The sequence below is a fragment of the Cynocephalus volans genome, chromosome 10 (genome assembly GCF_027409185.1).
Source record: "Cynocephalus volans isolate mCynVol1 chromosome 10, mCynVol1.pri, whole genome shotgun sequence".
In the NCBI taxonomy this organism is placed as follows: domain Eukaryota; kingdom Metazoa; phylum Chordata; class Mammalia; order Dermoptera; family Cynocephalidae; genus Cynocephalus; species Cynocephalus volans.
The window spans coordinates 45089014-45109115 of NC_084469.1; the positions used below are offsets into that span (position 1 = coordinate 45089014).

Here is a 20102-nt window from a genome sequence, read left to right on the forward strand (position 1 = left end):
AGTTCACCATTTCTCCTACCCCAAACCCACCCTCCCAGCCTCTGGTAACCATTAGTCTACTCTATTTCAATGAGAACAATTTGGTGTTTTTCTTAGATTCCACATATAAGTGATATCATGCAGTATTTGTCTTTCTGTGCCTTACTTATGTCACTCAACATGATGGTTTCCAGTTCCATCTATGTTGCTGCACATGATGGAATATCATTTCTTTTTATAAATGTGTAATATTCCATTGTGTATATATACCACAGTTGTTTTTATCCTTTCATCCATTGATGGGCATTTAGGTTGATTCTATCTCTTGGCTGTTGTGAATAGTGCTGTGATGAACATGGGAGTGCAGGTGTCTTTTTGATACACTGATTTCATTTCCTTTGAGTATATACTCAGTGGTAGGACAGCTGGGTCATTGGGTAGATCTATTTTTAATTGTCTGAGGAACTTCTGTACTGTTTTCCACAAAGGCTGTACCAATTTACCTTCCCACCAGCAATGTAGGAGAGTTCCCTTTTCTCTTCATTCTTACCAGCATTTGTCAAACTCTAGTTTGGGCTGACTGCTTTATGGTTTTGTCTGTGAGCTTGTCTTATGAAAAGTTTGTCTTCCTTGTGAGTCACCTGCATGCCCTGTCCATGTTCTAAAGAGTTGTGGCTGCTCAGACCTAATGAAATGTACCTGTTCAAAACCCAGTTTCTTAGCTCAGGGTGTCCTCATATGACTGTACATCAGGTTCAGGCCCTCTCCTATGCATGGTGACCCTTTCTGCTCATGACTTCGAACAGGCGGCTTGCTTATGCCCATAACTCAGGCTGGCAGGCAGGTTTCTGGTCTTTATTTACAGAAGAGGGACAGAGCTTTCCTGGCTCCCAACACCCCCTGCTCACTGGGGCCTATGCTTTGACCTCCTGCCCTTCTCAGTATCCAGAGCCATCAGGTAATCCATGGAGCTCATTCTTTATTGGTTCTCCTGTTATTCTTCCCTCAAACCTTCACCTCCAAATTTGGGGGTATGCAGTGGAGTCTCAGGCTCCTTTTTCCCTGAGAAGCCCATCTTGCTTCCCAATGAAGTGGACTGCAAGGTCGCTCTTGGGGCCTTTCTTTGCTCTTATGTTGCAGATTCCTCCCTGGATTTCAGTGCCTGCCTCTCCCTGCCTCCCTCTCCTGTCCTGGGCCTCAGATGCAGAGTGCTGAGCTTACACTCAGACTCTCGGCACACCGAAGTTGTCATTCCACACCATCCCTCTCCCAGTTCATGTCACAGTGTCCCATTCCCCTCTTTCAAGGCACTCTCTCTCTGTTGGACGTACATCTTCTAATACATAACTTAGAAAAATATGTGGTTGGTTTTTTTGGTCTATGTATTTGTTTATATTTACTTCACCAAATTATAGTATAGACTTCTTTCTTTTCCATAAACTTTTTCTCTTGGCACAGAGGTTATAAATCCATGAGCCAAATCCAGCCTGCAGCCTGTTCTTGTAAATAAGGTTTTATTGTAACACAGTGATGTCTAATCATTTATGCATTTCCTGAGGCTACTCTTGCACTGCTGGAGCAGGGTTGAGAAGCTGCCACAGAGATAATTTGACCTGCAAAGATAAGAATATTTACCATCTGGCCCTTTCTGAGTCCCTTTGCTGTTGCTTTAAAGGAATACCACAGACTGGATAATTTATAAAAAAAAAAAAAAATTCTAGCTCACGGTTTTTTAAATTAATTAATTTTTAAAAATTGAATCATAATTGACTATACATATTTTTGGTTGTGGTGGACCACCCACATGGAGGTGCTGTTTTTGGCATGCTCCTTGGCACTGGCAGTGTGCCTGGTTGTGGGGTGTGTTTGGTCCCCTTCTCCATACCTCTGGTCCCTGGGCAGTCCCCAAGGCGTTGGCGCCATGTGCCTGGTTGTGGAAGAGGGGTCCCGTCCCCTTCTCCATGTCCCAGGTCCGTGGGTGGGCCCCGAGGTACTGGCACAGTGTGCCTGGTTGTGGGAGGAGGGTCTGGTCCCTTTCTCTATGCCTCGGGTACCCAGGTGGGCCCTGAAGTGCTGGCATTTTGTGCCAGGTGTGGGAGGAGGGTCCAATCCCCTTCTGCATGCCTCTGTGCTGGGCAGGCTCCGAGATGCTGGCACGGTGTTCCTGGTTGTGGGAGAGAGGTCCAGTCCCCTTCTCCTTGCCTCGGGTCCCTGGGTGGGCCCTGAGGTACTGGTGTGGTGTGCCCGGCTGTGGGAGAGAAGACCATTCCCCTTCTCCTTGCCCCAGGTCTCTGGGTGGGCTCCGAGGTGCTGGCATGTTGTGCCTGGTTGTGGGAGAGAGGTCCAGTCCCCTTCTCCTTACCTCGGGTCCCTGGGCAGGCCCCAAGGTGCAGGCGTGGTGTGCCTGGCTGTGGGAGGGGGGTCCAGTCCCCTTCTCCATGCTTCAGGTCCCCAGGCTGGCCCCGAGAAACTGGTGTAGTTTGCCCGGAAGTGGGAGTGGGGTCTGGTCCCCAGATCCAAGCCTCCAGTTCCCAGGCAGCCCTCAAGGTGCTGGTGGTGTGCCTGGACCAGAACTAATTTTTTGTCCTTTGCTTCTAACACAGGGGAACTTCCTGTGGGAACCAGTACTTGAGCTGTGTGGTTGTTTAAATTGCTGCTTTGCTGCTGTTTCCCTAGGAAAGGCTTTTTGTGCAGCTCAGGGTTTAATGGTTGATCTTATAGGTACTTCTGGCTCTCCAGATACTCGGTGGATCTGGGTTCTGTAGAATCTCTGATCTGGGCCTGAGTTTTTTCATCAAACTGCACCCCATGCAATTCTGCATTCCTGACCAGTCTCCTCTGAGTGGTCCTGCGCTGATTGGGGGGCAGATCGGCTGTCCTTGCTGTGTCCCAGTGTTCCCCTGGTGGGCACGTCTCCCCCACTGCCCATGCTCCAAACACTTCCCATAGGACTGGCCTTGCGCTGGTCCCTTGCAATGACTCACTGGCCTCTGAATGGCTCCCTTTCTTTAGCTGTTCTGGCTCCTTGCTCCTGCGTGGGTCCACGGGAACCCTATTAGTGGTCTTGCTGTCCTGGGGGCCACCAAAGTCCTCTTCTCCCCTGCCACCTCCAAGTAACTCCATCTGGAGGGCACAGCTGCGGCTTCTGCCGGCTCCTGCTCTGTGCACTCAGCAGCTTGAGACTTAAAGCAGCCGTGGCCCGAAACGCTCCGAGCAGCTTTTTCTTTCTCTCATTGTAGTTTCTCCCACCTTCATGAACTCCGTAGGTCTCTCCTCCTCTTCCCCTGAGCTCCAGCGGCCCCGGCTTGGCTGATGTTACATTTTTAAAGTTGTAAATTTGGTTGATTTGTGGGAGAGAGTGACGCTGGGAACCGTCTATTCTGCCATCTTGATCGGACCCCCTGGGTGAGGGCATTTCTCACAGTGCTTGCTTGTCGAGAGCCGTCCTACTATAAGGAACGGCCTGGGAGCCTGAGAAGTGATGCCCCTTGTTTGCAAGGGGGTCCCGTGTGTGTGGCACGGCTCCATGGAAGTTCTTGTTTTTTCACCTTTGGTTGCTTGGCAAGGCTTCCCAGAATTAAACAGCCTAAACTTTTGGCTTAGTATGGCTTTGGGAAATTCCCTGGAGTTTCTCAAAGGACATGTTAAAATACATCAAAATTAACGGGTTTATTTAAAGGACATTGTCAGTACTAAAGGTGTTTTTGATGCATGTTCCTGGTATGGGTTGGTTCAATTTAATTTTGTTATTAATTTTTCTCGTTAGTGATGTGTGCATGGACCCACTGTGGCTGTGGTCATGCTCTTGTACGTGTAGAATGAAGTTATTGTGTTGGATTTCTATCCACATCCAACAGGGAGACGGTGTGTCCGACTGCTGTGGTGTTTGCAATTATTTGATCATTAGCCAGTTACAGATTTCTTTGTTTTCCCCACTCCCACAGTTCCATTTGACTTACCAAGAACATGTTGTTTCCCTAGTAATAATAAGAATGATGTACTGTGTTTTTGTTAGTTGGAGTACGATCATTTAACTTTTCACTTTGTCCCCTGTGCTGTTCCCAGAGTCTATTGGCAGGGAAATAAAAGGTATAAACATCATGATTTTGATTTTAATTAAAATGATCAATATAGAGTATAAGCAATATTAAATTGTCAAACATAACTAATCAATGTTATTAAAATTAAGTGTAGTAAGTATAAGTAAGATTAAAAAGGGGTTAAATTGTAAGCTAAGAAGGTTAAGGTTTACAGTTCAAACTAAAAGTCTGACGCTCTTTAAAGCTGAACATGCTGCTGTTGTATGGTTTCCTGGCCACAAGCCGCAGGCTTTGGGGTGAACTATTGATGCATGAGTGGGTGCTTTTATCACAGCGTGAGTGCTTTGGAACATTCTAATTTTTCTTTTTCTATAGAGATGAAATAGAAATGTTTTGATTAAAAGATAAATCATCATGTAAAATGTTAAGTAAAAAATATAAATAAAGCAAGATTCTTGTGGTTGTTGTCCACGCTTGCACTAGTCGTTTGTGGTCCGCCTTTTTCTTTTTTCCCCATCCTATCCACACCACCTATTCAGGTCCAACGAGTCCTGCGGAGCTGGTCTCCGGCACTTACTCCTCCTTCAGACCGGGGAATATGGGGAACACCCAGCTGACACCCACACCCATATTCCTGTGTTCTGTCCTTTGGCTGATTCATTTGTAGATATTTGGGAAATTCTAGTTCCCTCATTTTTTAGAGGTGTGGACGAGGTCAGATCTGAATGAGAGTTAACCAGCTGAATTTTGAAAATATGAACATGTGAATATTAAATACTTGAGCATAGTTCATTTCATTACTCTCCAGTCCTTCCTCCTCCCCTCTTTATTATTTTACTTTATTTTTGTTAGCGCAGCTCTTGTAGTTGAAATGGCTTAATGGTCATTACTGTTGTGCAAATTTGCTGTTTAACTCGGTTATTTCCTCAGTTAATCCTCACAGAAGGTAACAAGCTCCCTGCATAGCCTTCCCCTTTTCAACCTTCTTAGAAAAGCTCTCTCCCTGAACATTACGCCACTGGCCCACGTTAAACATATATATATATTTCTTTTTCTACTTTACCTATCTCTTTTTAATTAATTATTTTTATTTTAACATTTACTTGCAAGTTTCTGTGGGGTAGAGTGTGTTGTTTCAATACCTGCATATACTGCACTATGATTCACTTAGGGTAGAGAGCAGTTTTGTACTTATTAGTCCACCACTTCTCCCCGACACCCCCGCTCCCCTCCTGGCCTCTGCTAACCATTACCCTGCTCTCTACTTCTATGAGAACCACTTTTTTTTTTTTTTTTTAAGATTCCACATATGAGTGATTTCATGCAGTATTTGTCTTTCTGTTCCTGACTTACTTAACATGAGGGTTTCCAGTTTCATCCATGTTGCTTCAAATGGTATGATATCATTTCTTTTGATAGCGGAATAGTGTCCCTTTCTGTATATATACCACAGTGTTTCATCCATTCATCTGTTGATGGGCATTTGGGTTGTTTCCATCTCTTGGCTGTTGTGAATAGCATTGTGAGGAACATGGGAGTGCAGGTGTCTTTTTGATGTATCAATTTAATTTCCTTTGGTTTATACCCAGTAAAGGGATAGCTGGGTTGTCAAGAGATCTATTTTTAATTCCCTGAGGAACCTCCATACTGTTTTCCGCAAAGGCTATACCAGTTTTCAGTCCCACCAGCAGTGTAGGAGGGTTTCCTTTTCTCTGCATCCTTGCCAGCATTTTTATTTTTTGTCTTGTTGATAACAGCCACTCTGGTTAGGGTGAGATGATATCTCATTGTGGTTTTAATTTGAATTGCACTGATGATTACTGATTCTGAGCATTTTTCATGTGCTTGTTGGCCATTTGTATGTCTTCTTTTGAGAAATGTCTGTTCAGGTCCTTTACCCATTTTTTATTTAGATTATTATTATTTTTTTTACTGTTGAGTTTTTTGAATTCCTTATATTCTGGATATTAGCCCGTTGTCTGATGTATAGTTTGAAAACACTTTTCTCTCATTCTGTAGGTTGTCTCTTAACTTTGTTGACAGTGTCCCTTTTTCTGCAGAAGCTTTTTAGTTTGATGTAGTTCCATTTGTGTGTTTTTGCTTTAGTTGTCTGTGCCTTTGTAGTCTCTCTCAAAAAAGTGCTGCCCACTCCCATTTTGTGTAGCATTTCCCCTATGTTTTCTTCCAGTAATTTCATAGTTTTGGGTCTTAAATTTAGATGTTTAATATATTTTGAGTTGATTTGTGTATATGGTGAGAGATGGGGTCTAGTTTCAATCTTCTGCATGTGAATATCCAGTTTTCCTAGCACTATTTATTGAAGAGGCTGTCCTTTCCCCAGTGTATGTTCTTGGCACCTTTGTTGAAAATCAGTTGGCTGTAAGTACATGAGTTTATTTCTGGGCTCTCTATTCTGTTCCATTGGTCTATTTGTCTATTTTTATGCCAGTACCATACTGTTTTGGTTATTATAGCTTTATAGTATATTTTGGAGTCAGGAAGTGTGATGCCTCCAATTTTGTTCAAGATTACTTTATTTAAACTGGGTCTTTTGTGGTTTCATACAAATTTTAAGATCATTTTTTCTATTTCTGTGAAGAATACCTTTGGTGTTTCCATAGGGATTGTGTTGAATGTGTAGATTGCTTTGGGTAATATGAACATTTTGATGATGTTAATTTTTCCAACCCATGAATATGGGGTGTCTTTCCATTTATTTGTGTCTTCTTCAAATTTTTTCACCAGTGTTTTGTAGTTTTCATTGTAGGGGTCTTTCACCTCCTTGGTTAAATTTATCCCTAGGTATTTCATTATTTGGATAGCTATTGTGAATGGAATTACTTTCTTGGTTTCTTCTTTGGTTATTTCATTTTTGGCATATAGGAAGTCTGTTTATTTTTGTGTGTTAATTTTGTATCCTGACACTATACTGAATTCATTTATTTGTTCTGTTAATTTTTTGATGGAGTCTTTAGGGTTTTCTATGTATGTGGTCATGTCATCTGCAGGTAGGAATAGTTTGACTTCCTCCTTTCTGATTTGGATGCCTTTCTTTGCTTTCTCATGTCTTATTGTACTGGCTGCAACTTCTAGTACTATGTTGAATAAGAGTGGGGAAAGTGGCTTCCTTGTCTTGTTCCAGATCTTAGAGGAAAAATGTCCAATTTTTATTCATTCAGTATAATATTAGCTGTGGGTTTGTCATTTATGGGCTTTACTGTGTTGAAGTACATTCCTTTTATACCTACTTTGTTGAGTGTTTTTATCATGAAGGGGTGTTGAATTTTATCAAATGCTTTTTTGTGCATCTATTGACATATGATCATATGGGTTTTTTTTCTTCATTCTGTTGATGTGATATATCATGTTTCTTGATTTGCATATGTTGAACCATCCTTGCATCCCTGTGATGAATCCCATTGATCATGGCAAGTGATCTTTTTAATGTGTTGTTGGATTCTGTTTGCTGGTATTTTGTTGAGGATCTATGCATCTGTGTTCATTATGGATATTGGTCTGTAGTTTTTTTTGTTGTATGTTTTTCTGGTTTGGGTATGAGGGTAATGCTGGCCTTATAGAATTAATTTGGAAGGATTCTTTCCTCTTCAAATTTTTGGAAGAGCTTGAGAAGAATTGGTATCACTCTTCTTTAAGTGTTTGGTAGAGTTTGGTAGTGAAGCCACATGGTCCTTGGATTTTCTTTGTTGGGAGACTTTTTATTACTTCTTCAATCTCATGAGTAATTGTCTGTTTAGGTTTTCTAGTTCTTAATGTTTCAGCCTTGGTAAGTTGTATGTATCCAGGAATTTATGCATTTCTATTAGGTTTTTCAGTTTGTTTGCATATAATTGTTTGCAGTAGTCTCTTATGATCCTTTGTATTTCTGTGGTATCATTTGTAATGTCTCCTTTTTCATTACTGATTTTGAGTCCTCTCTCTTTTTCTTTGTTAGTCTAGCTAAAGGTTTATCAATTTTTTTTTGTCTTTTTGAAAATCCAACTCTTTGTTTCATCAATCTTCTGTATTGTTTTTTGAATCTCTAATTCATTTATTTCTTCTGATCTTTGTTATTTCTCTCCTTCTACTGATTTTGGGTTTGGTTTGTTCTTGTTTTTCTGTCCCTTAAGGTGTAATGTTAGGTTATTTATTTGAAGTGTTTCTTCTTTTTTGATATAAGCAATTATTGCTATAAACTTCCCTCTTACAACTACTTTTACTGTATCTTGTAGGTTCTGGTGTGTTGTGTTTTCATTTTCATTTATCTCTAGGAATTTTTTAATATCCTTTTTGATTTCTTATTTGACCCATTTGTTGTTTAGGCGTATGTTGTTTAATTTCCATGTATTTGTATGTTTTCTAGTGTCCCTTTGTTGTTGATCTTTAGCTTTATTCCATTGTGGTTAGACAAGGTAGTTGATATGGTTTCAATTTTTTAAATTTGTTGAGATTTGTTTTGTGACCTAACATATGTCTAGTATAGAGAATGTTCCATGTCCTGCTGAGAAGAATATGTATTCTGCAGCTATTGAATGAAATGTTCTTTATATATCCATTAGGTCCAATCAGCCAAAGTTGTGATTAATTCTGATGTTTCCTGGTTAACTTTCTGTCTGGATGATCTGTCCTTTGCTGAAATTGGGGTTATTAAAGTCCTCAACTGTTATTGTGTTAGAGTCTGTTTCTCCTGTTAGGTCTAACAGTAATTCCTTTATACAACTGGGTGCTCCATTGTTGGATGCAGATATATTTAGAATTGTTATATCCTCTTGTTGAATTTATCCCTTTATATAATGACCTTTCTTATCTTTTTTTTACTTTCCTTGGCTTGAAGTCTATTTCATGTGATGTAAGTATATCTACCCCTGCTCTTTTTTTGATTTCCATTTGCATGATATATCTTTTTCCATTCCTTCACTTTCAGTTGGTGTGTGTCTTTATAGGTGAAGTGAGTATCTTGTAGGCAGCATATTGTTGGTTCTTGATTTATAATTCATTCAGCCACTATGTGTCTTTTAATTGGAGCATTGAATCAATTTATGTTTAGGGTTATTATTGATATATAGGGACTTTTGTTACTGTCATTCTGTTACTTTTTTTCTGGTTATTTTTTAGGTCCTTTTTTACTTTTTCCTGGTCTTACCATCTTCCTTTGTGATTGAGTGGTTTTCTCTAGCAGTATATTTTGATTTCTCACTATTTATTTTTAGTATGTCTTTTATAAGTTTTTGTGTTATGGTTACCTTGAGGCTTACAAAAGCATGGTATAGTTATAACACATTATTTTACACTAATAACAAGTTAACTTTGATATCTAAGAAAAGAGAAAAAAACAAAGCCAGCTCTTAACTTTGGTGTCATCCCCCTACCACCACTTTTTGATATTTTGTTGTTCCAAGTTATGCCTTTTAATATTGCCTATCTCTTATACGGTTGTTTTATATGTTACTGTCTTGTTAGATTTGCCCTTTAGTTTTCATACTAAGGATGTCAGTGGTTTATTCACCCCCCTTATAACATTGGAGTATTCTGAGGTTGTCTATGAACTTACTGTACTAATGAGTTATGTACCTTCATATGTTTTCTTGCTACTCTTTAGCATCATCTTCTTTCAGACTGAAGCACCCACTTTAGCATTTCTTGTAAGGTAGGTCTAGTGTTGATGAATTCCCTTACCTTTTGTTTGTCTGGGAAAGACTTTATTTCTCCTTCATATCTAAAGGTTAGTTTTGCAGGATACAGAATTCTTGGCTGATAATCTTTTTCCTTCAGCACTCTGAATATGTCGTCCCATTCTCTTCTGGCCTGTAGGGTTTCTACTGAGGAATCTAATGAGAGAGGTACTGGAGCTCTGTTGAATGTTATGTGTTTCTTTTCTCATGGTGCTTTCAGTATTCTTTCTTTGTCTCTGGTTTTTGGTAATTTAATTACGGTGTACCTTGGTGTGTTCCTCCTTGGATTGAACTTGATTGGTGACCTCTGAGCTTCCTATAGCTGGATGCTGTCATCTTTCTCCATATTAGGGAAATTATCAGCCATTATTTCCTTTAAAATGCTCTCTACATCTCTTCCTTTTTCATCTCCTTTGGGTATGCCAATTAGCAGAGGTTATTTTGCTTGAGGGAGTTCCATATTTGCAGTATTTCTGTTTCATTTTTTCCTGTTTTTTCTTTTTGCTCCTCTGATTGGATAATTTCATATGTTCTATCTTTAAGCTCACTGATTCTTTTCTGTGTTCGATTAAGTCTGCTGTTAGAACTTTTTATTGAGTTTTTCAGTTCAGATCATGTATTATTTATTTATTTATTTTTGGTGGCTGGTTGGTGCAGGGATCCAAACCCTTGACCTTGGTGTTATAACACCACACTCTACCCAAGTGAGCTAACCAGCTGGCCTAAGGTAATGTATTCTTTAACCAGCTGAACTAAGCAGCCAGCCAAGATAATGTATTCTTTATCTCTACAATTTCTGTTTGGTTTTTTCTAATTGATTCATTTTCCTTGTCAAGTTTCTTGTTCTACTCCTGGATTGTTTTCCAGATATCATTTAATTTTCTATCCGTATTTTCTTGTGACTCCTGAACGTCCTGAAGAGGGTTATTCTGAATTCTCTGTCATTTCATAAATTTGCTGTTCCTCTGGGTCTGTTGATGGTGCTTCGTACCCTTTGTTGGTGTCGTATTTCTCTGTTCTTTCTCAATCTTTGTGTCTTTACATTAATGCCTGGGCATTGAAGAAACTGCTACCTCTTCCAAGTTTTATAGGTGTTCTTTGGCAGTGTTAGACCTTTTCGGGTTAATATCAGAGCTTTGTCTCTGGTTTGTGGTTTTGTGGTTTTTTGTTTTTGTTTTTTTGAGTTCTGTTTTAGATTATTAACTACCACCACCACTTAAACTCTGCCCTGGAACTCATTTGTTGTTCTTTGGTTAATTCCAAAGGGAACTTCCTGTGGGGACCAAAACTTCAGCTTTGTGGTTGAGCAAAATTGCTGCTTTGCTGCTGATTCTCTATGGAAGAATCAGACTGGATTTTTATGCAGACTGGATTGTAATTGTTGGCCTTTTAATCACTTCCAGGTCTTGCGAGGTCCGATACACCCAGATTGTGTGCAAATTATGGCCCGGGACTGGGTCTTTCCAGCAAACTGCAGCCCCTGCAGTTCTATGGCCTTGACCAGTTTCCACCAAGCGGGCTTGTACCTATCAGAAGGCAGATCAGCTGCCCACGCTGTGCCCCAATTTTCCCCTTTCAGGTCAGCCTCCCCTCACACTCCAGATGCTTCCTGTGGGGCAGGGTATGAACTGGTCCCTAGTGATGACTTACCAGCCTCCGGGTGGCTCCTTTCTTTGGTCTGCTGCAGCCCCTCACTACTATGTGGGTCCGTGGGAACACTGTCAGTGGTCTCACTGGCGTAGGGGCTTGTATGGTGCACTCCAAGGCCCTCTTCTCCACTGCAGATTCCAGGCACTTCACACAAAAGGCCCAGCTGTGGCTTTTGCTGTCTCCTGCTCCATATGCTGCAGCTTCTTCCTGCCTCTCACAGGGGCCAGCCCTGAAGTGTCTGGGGCTCAAAATGGTCAGCACAGTCCCTTCTCCGTCTTGCTGTGGCTTCTCCCACCTTCATGAACTCTGTGGGTGTCCTGAGCCCCACTGGTCCCAGGTTGTCAGTCTTTGCTTTTTAATAGTTGTAAATTGCTCAGTTTTCAGGGAAGGTGATGCTGGGGACTGTCTACTCTGCCACCCTGATGATGTCCTACCTCTCTAAAGGCCCTACCTCTTAATATTGTTACAATGGCAGTGAAATTTCAACATGAATTTTGGCAGGGACATTCAAACCACAGCAGGTCCTTTATAGAAAAAGGTTTACCTCTGACCGAGCATAATGTTTTCTTTTTTTGTTTGTTTTCTGTTTGTGGTAAAGGACACATAACATAAAATTTACCATTTAACCATTTTAAACTGTACAGTGCAGTGGCATTAAGTTCATTCACATTGTGCAGCCATCACACCACCATCTCCAGAGCTCTTTCATCTTGCAAAACTGAAACTGTGTGCCCATTAAACAACTTCTCATTTCTACCTCCTCCCCAGCCCCTTGCAACCACTATTCTACCTTTTATTTTTGAGTTTGACCATTCTTGATACCTGCTATAATTGAAATCACTTAGCATAATGTCCTCGAGGTTCATCCATGTTGTAGCATGTGTCAGAATTCCATTCCTTTTTTTTTTTTTTTTTTAATGTAAAAATGTGTTTATTCATAATCCTTGAGAAGTTACCATTCCTTCAAAAAATTCTTAATTAACAAAAAGCCAAGAAAAATTACAATAGTAGCTTATGCCAAACCAAATATATATATATATGTATGATGTATACAAACTTCACAAAGCTTTTTTTTTTTTTATTTTTTTTTATTTTTTTATTTTTTTATTTTTTATTTTTTAAATTTTATTTTGTCGATATACATTGTAGCTGATTAATGCTCCCCATCACCAAAACCTCCCTCCCTAGAATTCCATTCCTTTTTAAGGCTTAATAATATTCCATTGTATTTATGTTCCACATTTGGTTTTTCCATTCGTGTATCAGTGGACACACTGGTCACTTCCACCTTTTGGCTAATGTGAATAATGTTGCTATGATCATGGGTGTACAAATATTGCTTCAAGACCCTGCTTTCAATTCTCTTGGGTATATACCCAGAAGTAGAATTACTCAATTATATAGTAATTCGATTTTTAATTTTTCCAGGAACCATCAAACTGCTTTCCACAGCAGCTGCACCATTTTATATTCCCACCAACAGTGCGTGAGGGTTTCAATTTCTCCACGTCCTTGCAACACTTTTTTGATAGTAGCCATCTAGTGGGTGTGACATGATATACCTCATTGTGGTTTTGACTTGCGTTTCTCTAATGATTAGTGATGTTGAGCACCTTTTCCTATACTTGTTGGCCGTTTATATATCATCTTTGGAGAAATGTCTACTCAAGTCCTTAGCCCAGTATTTAATCAGGTTATTTGTCTTTTGTTGTTGAGTTGTAGGTGTTATTTATGCATTTGGGATATTATGATATGCTTATCAGATATATGAGATTAATTCCAAAAGTTCATGGCAAAATAGAGTGAAAAGATAACAAATCTTTCCATGAACTTTTTCAGTATCCTCATATGATGTGCAGATATTTTCTCCTATTGCATGGGTTGCCTTTTCACTCTGCTGATTGTGTCCTTTGATGTGTAGAAGTTTTTCATTTTGATATGGTCTAATTTATCTATTTTTACTTTTGTTGCCTATGTGCACTGTGTATTTTAAGGTTTATCCATATTGCCACATACACATCCAGTGTTTTGCTCTTAACTGTCATGTGCACCGACTATAATTTACTTCTCTATTTCCCTAGCGATGGTCTCCTTGGTGTCTCCCACACCCCACAGCATATCTTTGCCATTTATACCCAGGAGTGGACTGGGTGGGGGACGGGGCATGTCTATACCTCAGTTGAACCAAGTATTGCCAGCTTTGTGCCTGCCATCTCAAGCTCTGGTCCTGTTTAACATCTTTGTGATACATTTTGCTGGAGAACTGAGGTTATGGCTAGTCTCTGGCAACATGGAGGAGGCGGGTTTGTGAAATAGAATCGTTGTTATCAGATACCGTCGAAACGCAAACGCCTGTTTTCTCCTCTGTTGTCTAGGTTGGACTGGGGACTGCTTACAGGAGTGGGGCTCCTACATGTGTCTGGCTGTTCCCAGTATGTTCATGGTGTGCATCGAGTGGTGGATTTTTGAGATCGGGACCTTTCTCGCAGGTTTGTCAGAAGCCCAGCAGAGGCCTGCCCGCAGCCTGGTGAGTCACGACTCAGGGGCTTTACATAAAGCTCAGTTGATTCTCTGTCCTCCCGTTGCATCAGGCTGTCACTGAGGTTTTCCATGGAGGGGTGAGGCCTCATCCAGACACAGCATTCAGGTCGGGTGGGGCTTTTGCTCTATGCCACACCCTTTATTTTGTAAACAAGGAAAGGGAGGCCTGGTGAGAGGTTTGCCAGAGGTCATGGAGTGGGAGGACAGAACCCCAAGCCCGGTCTCAGGACTCTCTCAGAGCATCCTGTGCCGCAGCTGACTTCTGCTAGCCATCAAGCCAAGTTTTTAAAAACTTTCACAAACACAGAGTGACTGATTGGCTACATTTTAGCCATGACTCTGCTTCTGTTGGCAATAATTTTGTAAGTAATGTAATTTTGTAATAATTTTGTAATAAATTTTTTGGTCATAGGCATTCACCTTAGCTGTCTTATTGCTAGTAAAATAACAGCAAACAGCAGGGCAGAGGATGTGACAACTGACATTGCTGTGGCCGTCAACCCTCGCACAGTGTGCAGAGTCCCGCTGCCCTCTGTGTTCCCCTCACAGTGTGACCCCAGGTCACCGGGGAACAACCTGCAACTCTAGGAGCCTCACTTTTTTCTACTTTGAACTTGATGTTTTGTTCCCTCATCGGGTAGGGGCTTGTAGAACAATCCCGTGTCACACAGCTTAGCTGCCTGAGATCTTGGCAGCTCCCTGGGAAAAGACGTCCGGGGTTCTCCTCAGCATAGGCGGTGAATCCTGCCATCAGGCTGTGCTTCTGGGGGTGTTCTTGGCTGCACCTACATTAAAATAAGTTATGGTTTCATAAGGAAAATGTTTGTTTTAATCCACTTTTTGAGATGTGTTTTGTGTGTGCCTGTATGTGCCAACGTTTCAGGACTGATTAACATGACAGAGCTCGGAGCCCAGGCCATCATCTATGAAGTAGCCTCTGTGGCCTACATGGTAAGAATCTGGGCACCTTTTCTGCATAAACCCTGCTGGGCCATCGTCATTGCATGCAGTCAGCATGCTGTGCATGTATGAGGAGGGGGAGAACCAGAGAGCACAGAGAGAGAGCACAGCACGGCGGGGGAGCCTGGACTGGGGCCAGACGGGTAGGGCTGAGTCCTGGCCATGCCCCTCCCCAGCTCTGTGATGTGGGCTTGCTGCTTAATCTTTCTGAGCCTCAGTTTCCTCAAACACAAAATGGGGGAAAAATATCCACATTGCTGGTGAAGATTAAATGATAATGCACATAAAGTTTAGCAGGATGCCTGGCATATGCATTCAGCCAGCATGTAGTTTGTGCCAGGATCAACGGCAAGTGAGCTGGAAATAGCCCCTACCCTCTGTGGTCTGTCGCCTGGTAGGGAGACTGTTATAAACAAGTAAACAGATGAGTAAGAGTGCTGCGAATGTCGTACATGATAAGTACCATAAGAAGGCACAAAAGGGTCTGAGATGCATAAAAACAAGCAGACACCTTTTAGATAGGGTGAGCGGTAATGGTCTTTCTGCGCTGCTGTTCGAGCTGAGACTTGAAGGATGAGAGGAGCCAGCCTGGGAAGGAAGGGTTTGGGGTTCGCTTCTGTTTTTAAGTGGCAGGAGTAGGGCCTGCATATAGGTGTTTGATAAACAGGAGCCATCTACTACTTCTCTTTTATGTTCAGAGCTTCTGCTTTTCTACCTGCCCCATCACAGATTTCCTTTTTTTTTCAACTGTGGTAAAATACACATAGCATAAAGTTGACCATCTTAATCATTTCTAAGTGCAGTGTTAAGCACGATAACACTGTTATGTAACCATCACCGTCTTCCATCTCCAGAACTTTTTATCTTGCAAAACTGAAACTCTGTCCCCATTAAACAGTAACTCCATGTTACCCACTACCCCAGCCCCTGGCAACCACCATCTCTTTTCTGTTTCTTGTCACAGTCTCTCTGTTTTAGAAACAGTGAGGCAATAATTCTTCATTACTCCCATGGAAAAAACAAGCCCCCTTAGGGGTGAGCTTACAATAACAATTATAAAATACAAAGAAATGATTCACCATGAGCAAGAGTTAACAGACACAACAAACAGAAAAATTGGAGTTCGGAATTTGAGATATGGTATCATAATCAGAGTCAAAGTATTTTAGATCATTAGACATAAAAGAAGGATTTGAAACCAATAGAATATTTGGAAAAGAACCAAGTTGAAAATATAGGCATTGAAATTTAATACATGATAGGCTAAACAGCAGATTAGCTGCAACTGAAAAATCAAATAATGAACCTCTAGATCTGTGGAAATTCCCCAGAATAAAACAAAGACATGTAAAGAGATGGGACATATGAAGGATATAGGTCATGCTACATCTAGGAGGAATTCCCCCAGGAGAGAGAAGGGGACTGGAGAGCATGCAGTATTAAAAGACATTTGACAAGAGATGATTGAAGTAAGACATGAATCTTAATGTTAAAAAATCTAATGAGCATTGTACTGGAGATTCTAGCCTGTGCAATTAATTAAGAAAAAGAAATAAAAGGCACCCAGATTTGAAAGGAAAAGGTAGAACTATATTTGCAGGTGACATTATCTTTTATATAGAAAACCCTAAGGAATCCATATATACAATAAACTAAAACTACTAGAGCTAATAAATGAGCTCAGCAATGTTGCAAAATACAAGATAAATACATAAAAATTAGCCATATTTCTATGCACTGGCAATGAATGATCTGAAAATGAAATTAAGAAAACAATCCCATTCACCACAGCATCAAAAAGAGTAAAATACGTAGGAATAAATTCAACCAAAGCAATGCAAGACTTGTACATTGAAGACTACAAAACACTGCTGAAAGAAATGAAAGAAGACCTAAATAAATGGAAAGATTTCCCAAGTTCATGGATTGGAAGATTTCATAGTGTTAACATGGCAGTACCCGCCCCCCCAAGTTGATCTATAGATTCGATACAATGCATATCAGACTTTGAACAGGACTTTATTGCAGATTGGATAAGCTGATCCTAAAATTCATATGGAGAAGCCGGGGACCCTGAACAGTCAGAGCGATTTTGAAAAAGAAGAAAGTTGGAGAACTCATGCCACAATGATAAGAACCAGAAGACAGTGAAATAATATCATCAATGTGCTGAGAAAGTAATGTCAATCCTTACCCAGCTAAGCTATTGCTCTTGAAAGGGACACTTTCCAGCAAAGACTGAGAGACACCACCATTCACAGACCTTCACTGATGCCCCATAGATTTTCATAGAAACACCAACGTCCACGTAATGGTGAACAAAGAAACTGGTAAATGTGGACAAATCCAAACTAGCGTTGACTGTAAATAAAAAATGGTGATTAAACAGAGACGAATGTGCACAGTACAAAAATGAGGTGGGAACAAAATACTGCACAGCAATAAGGGGTAAGATTGGGAGAGGGTTATCTCAGTTAAAACAATCTAGGTATTGACAGGGAAGTGGGTAGGAGCTAGAGAGTGATTTGAATTTTTAAAATAAGGTATGCATGTTGACATTTTAAGGGGAATAACCGAAATAGGAGAACTAGGATATATAATTTCTAAACCAGTGGAAGGAACAAAAGTGAAATTAAGAAAACACAATCAGTCCAACATAAGGCAATGAAACTAAGGAAGATAGATTTAAAAAGCAAGAAGAAAGCATTATAAATAACACATGGTAGAATTAAACCCAAATAATGTGTAATGATACTAAAGGAAAACATACTAACTTTACTGGTTAAAGACAGACTGTCAAGTTAGCTCTCCCCTGCTCCACTTTAAATCTTTTTTGCTCTGCTCTTTTTTCACTTAACATTATCAAACAAGCATTTTTTTATGTTTTTAATGGCACTTTCTAAAAACAGTTTAAAAATCTGATTTGCCTCTGTGTAATCACTATAATCAGACTTTTTATTTGTCCAGTTTTTCAATATTGCAAGTATTGTTTTAATGAATATCTTTACATATAGAATTTGATCCTTGAGTGGGCTGGCCCGTGGCTCACTCGGGAGAGTGCGGTGCTGATAACACCAAGGCCCCGGGTTCGGATCCCATATAGGGATGGCCGGTTCGCTCACTGGCTGAGTGTGGTGCTGACAACACCAAGTCAAGGGTTAAGATCCCCTTACCGGTCATCTTTTAAAAAAAAAAAAGAATTTGATCCTTGAGGATATAATCCCAGGTAAAGAAAATCTTGTCAAAAATGAGTATTTTAAAAAATCTTTGGGCCGGCCCCATGGCTCACTCGGGAGAGTGCGGCGCTGGGAGCACCGAGGCCACAGGTTCGGATCCCATATAGGGATGGCCGGTTCGCTCACTGGCTGAGCGCCGTGCGGGCAATACCAAGCTAAGGGTTGCGATCCCCTTACCGGTCACAAAAAAAAAAAAAAAAAAACTTTGCTAACTCAATATATATGAAAAATGGGTATTCTAATTTTCTTTTTTTATTAGTGATGTTGACTATACATCACTAATGTTTTTCTTTTAATTTTCTTTACGTCCTTTTTCTATTTATCATTTTGGGGTTTAGTGGGATTCTTTTTCTTAGCAATTTATAAGAGCTCTTCACAACTAGAACACTGTTATTAGTTTTCTGTCAGTTGTGTCTGACACATTTTTCTCACTGTTTTCTTTTACTTCCACGAACTCTTTCTTTTACAGTCCCTTGTTCATAGGAGCCTGCTCTTGTCTTATGCTGCATTATCTTTGAAATACCTGAGCATACTAAATCGAAACTTTGAGCATTCTTTTATGTTCCTTGAGTCATCTATTTTGTTTTCTCTCAGGACAATTGGCCTTTTATTTATCTTGGTCCTTTTATGAAATGTGTGCTTCAGTCTCCCTCTAGGCTCTGGTGATCTTACTCATCCTTTTATGCTTACAGTGAATGAATACATTGGTTTATAAAATAAATGGCTGGCATGGCTCTCCTGTCCTGTTGTTTGGAGATTTTCCTCCAACAGACTGCTCCCCTAAGTGGAGAGGACCAGTGGGGGCTCAGTACAAAGGTGGTGTCTTTCAAGTGACAGCTTCATTTGAGGGTTTATGGGTGAGGAGCAGGCAGCCTGACCTCTCTCCCCCCCCGACCTCATGTCCCACTGTCCCCCGAGACAGAAGAGGAAAGGCTTGGTTCTGGGCACTGACACCGCACAGGGAGCTCACACACGGCCTGTCTGTGTTAGGCCAGCCCTTCTGTGTGCAGAGTCTGAGGGAGGTCTGGGTGGGCTGTTCTGTCTGTAGCTCTCGGGTGCATGTCCCTGGACACCTTCCTCACTGCCTGGGGGATGCGCTGGAGCTTCAGGACTCCCAGGGCTCCACTGGGAAGCAGGATCGTGATCGGCCTTATGTTTGCATCCTGGGTTGTGGCTTCTTGTGGCCCCCGGATGTCGGCGATGCCGCCTGTGTTCCCTCTTCCAGAAGCTGATGTGCTCGCGTATTCTCAGGGGCATCAATGAACTTATTTTCTGGAAATTTATTTTTCATCAATGGTGTTTTGGGAGGAAGGGGAGTTAAGCATGTGGGCCAGTCATTGACCTTGAACTGGAAGCCAATTCTATATACTTGGTTACACAAGTCTTACAAATTTTTATACAGTCAAGTCAGTCGTTTTTCAAGTTCTTAATCTTAACAATTTAATATATATTTTTATCAACTCAACTTGGGCTAGTTCTCAAAACAGAAAAAAACTAGAAGGCTGTTGGGAGGACACTGCTTCTGGTAGGAATGACAAGTCAAAGCTGATGTGCAGATCATCACGGGCACGCTCGAAGGCCACGGTCGTGTGTACAGCCAGTCACCAGACAGCCCTGAGGGCAGCCCCGCATCAGGAGGACCCCGAAGGTCGGGTGGTGGCTGAGAAGCAAAGAAGCTTATAGCTTTAGACTTCCACAATCAAGCATTAAAACACAGTTTTGGCATTTGAAGGGGCAATTTCAGTTTACTGGGTAATCAGACACCTGGAATGCTGCGTCCGTCCTGCCATCAATGAGGTGTCATTATGGAGCCCCGTTTCATCCACCCTCATGGGGGTCCTACAGTGTGCTGGGCATGTTCTTAAGTGCTTTTTCACTTGGTTCATTTAGTTTTTACAGATTATTTATATTTATAATAAATTATATCTTATCTTGTAGAATGTAGCTAGGTTGAATTCAGTCTTGAGAGTGTATCTGTAGCCAATAAAGGTGTTTTGCCCTCAAGTCCAGCTTCCTTAAGAGGTTCT

The 20102-nt window shown here is 41.0% G+C and overlaps 1 protein-coding gene across 1 annotated transcript in view; it reads left to right on the forward strand.

The window, feature by feature from the left end:
• LOC134387363 (multidrug and toxin extrusion protein 2-like) overlaps positions 1 to 20102 on the forward strand; it is a 59020-nt gene that overhangs the window by 20942 nt on the left and 17976 nt on the right. The window contains 2 exon segments of the mRNA XM_063109851.1: positions 13714 to 13827; positions 14763 to 14830. Of these exon segments, the coding sequence (XP_062965921.1) occupies positions 13714 to 13827; positions 14763 to 14830 (182 nt within the window).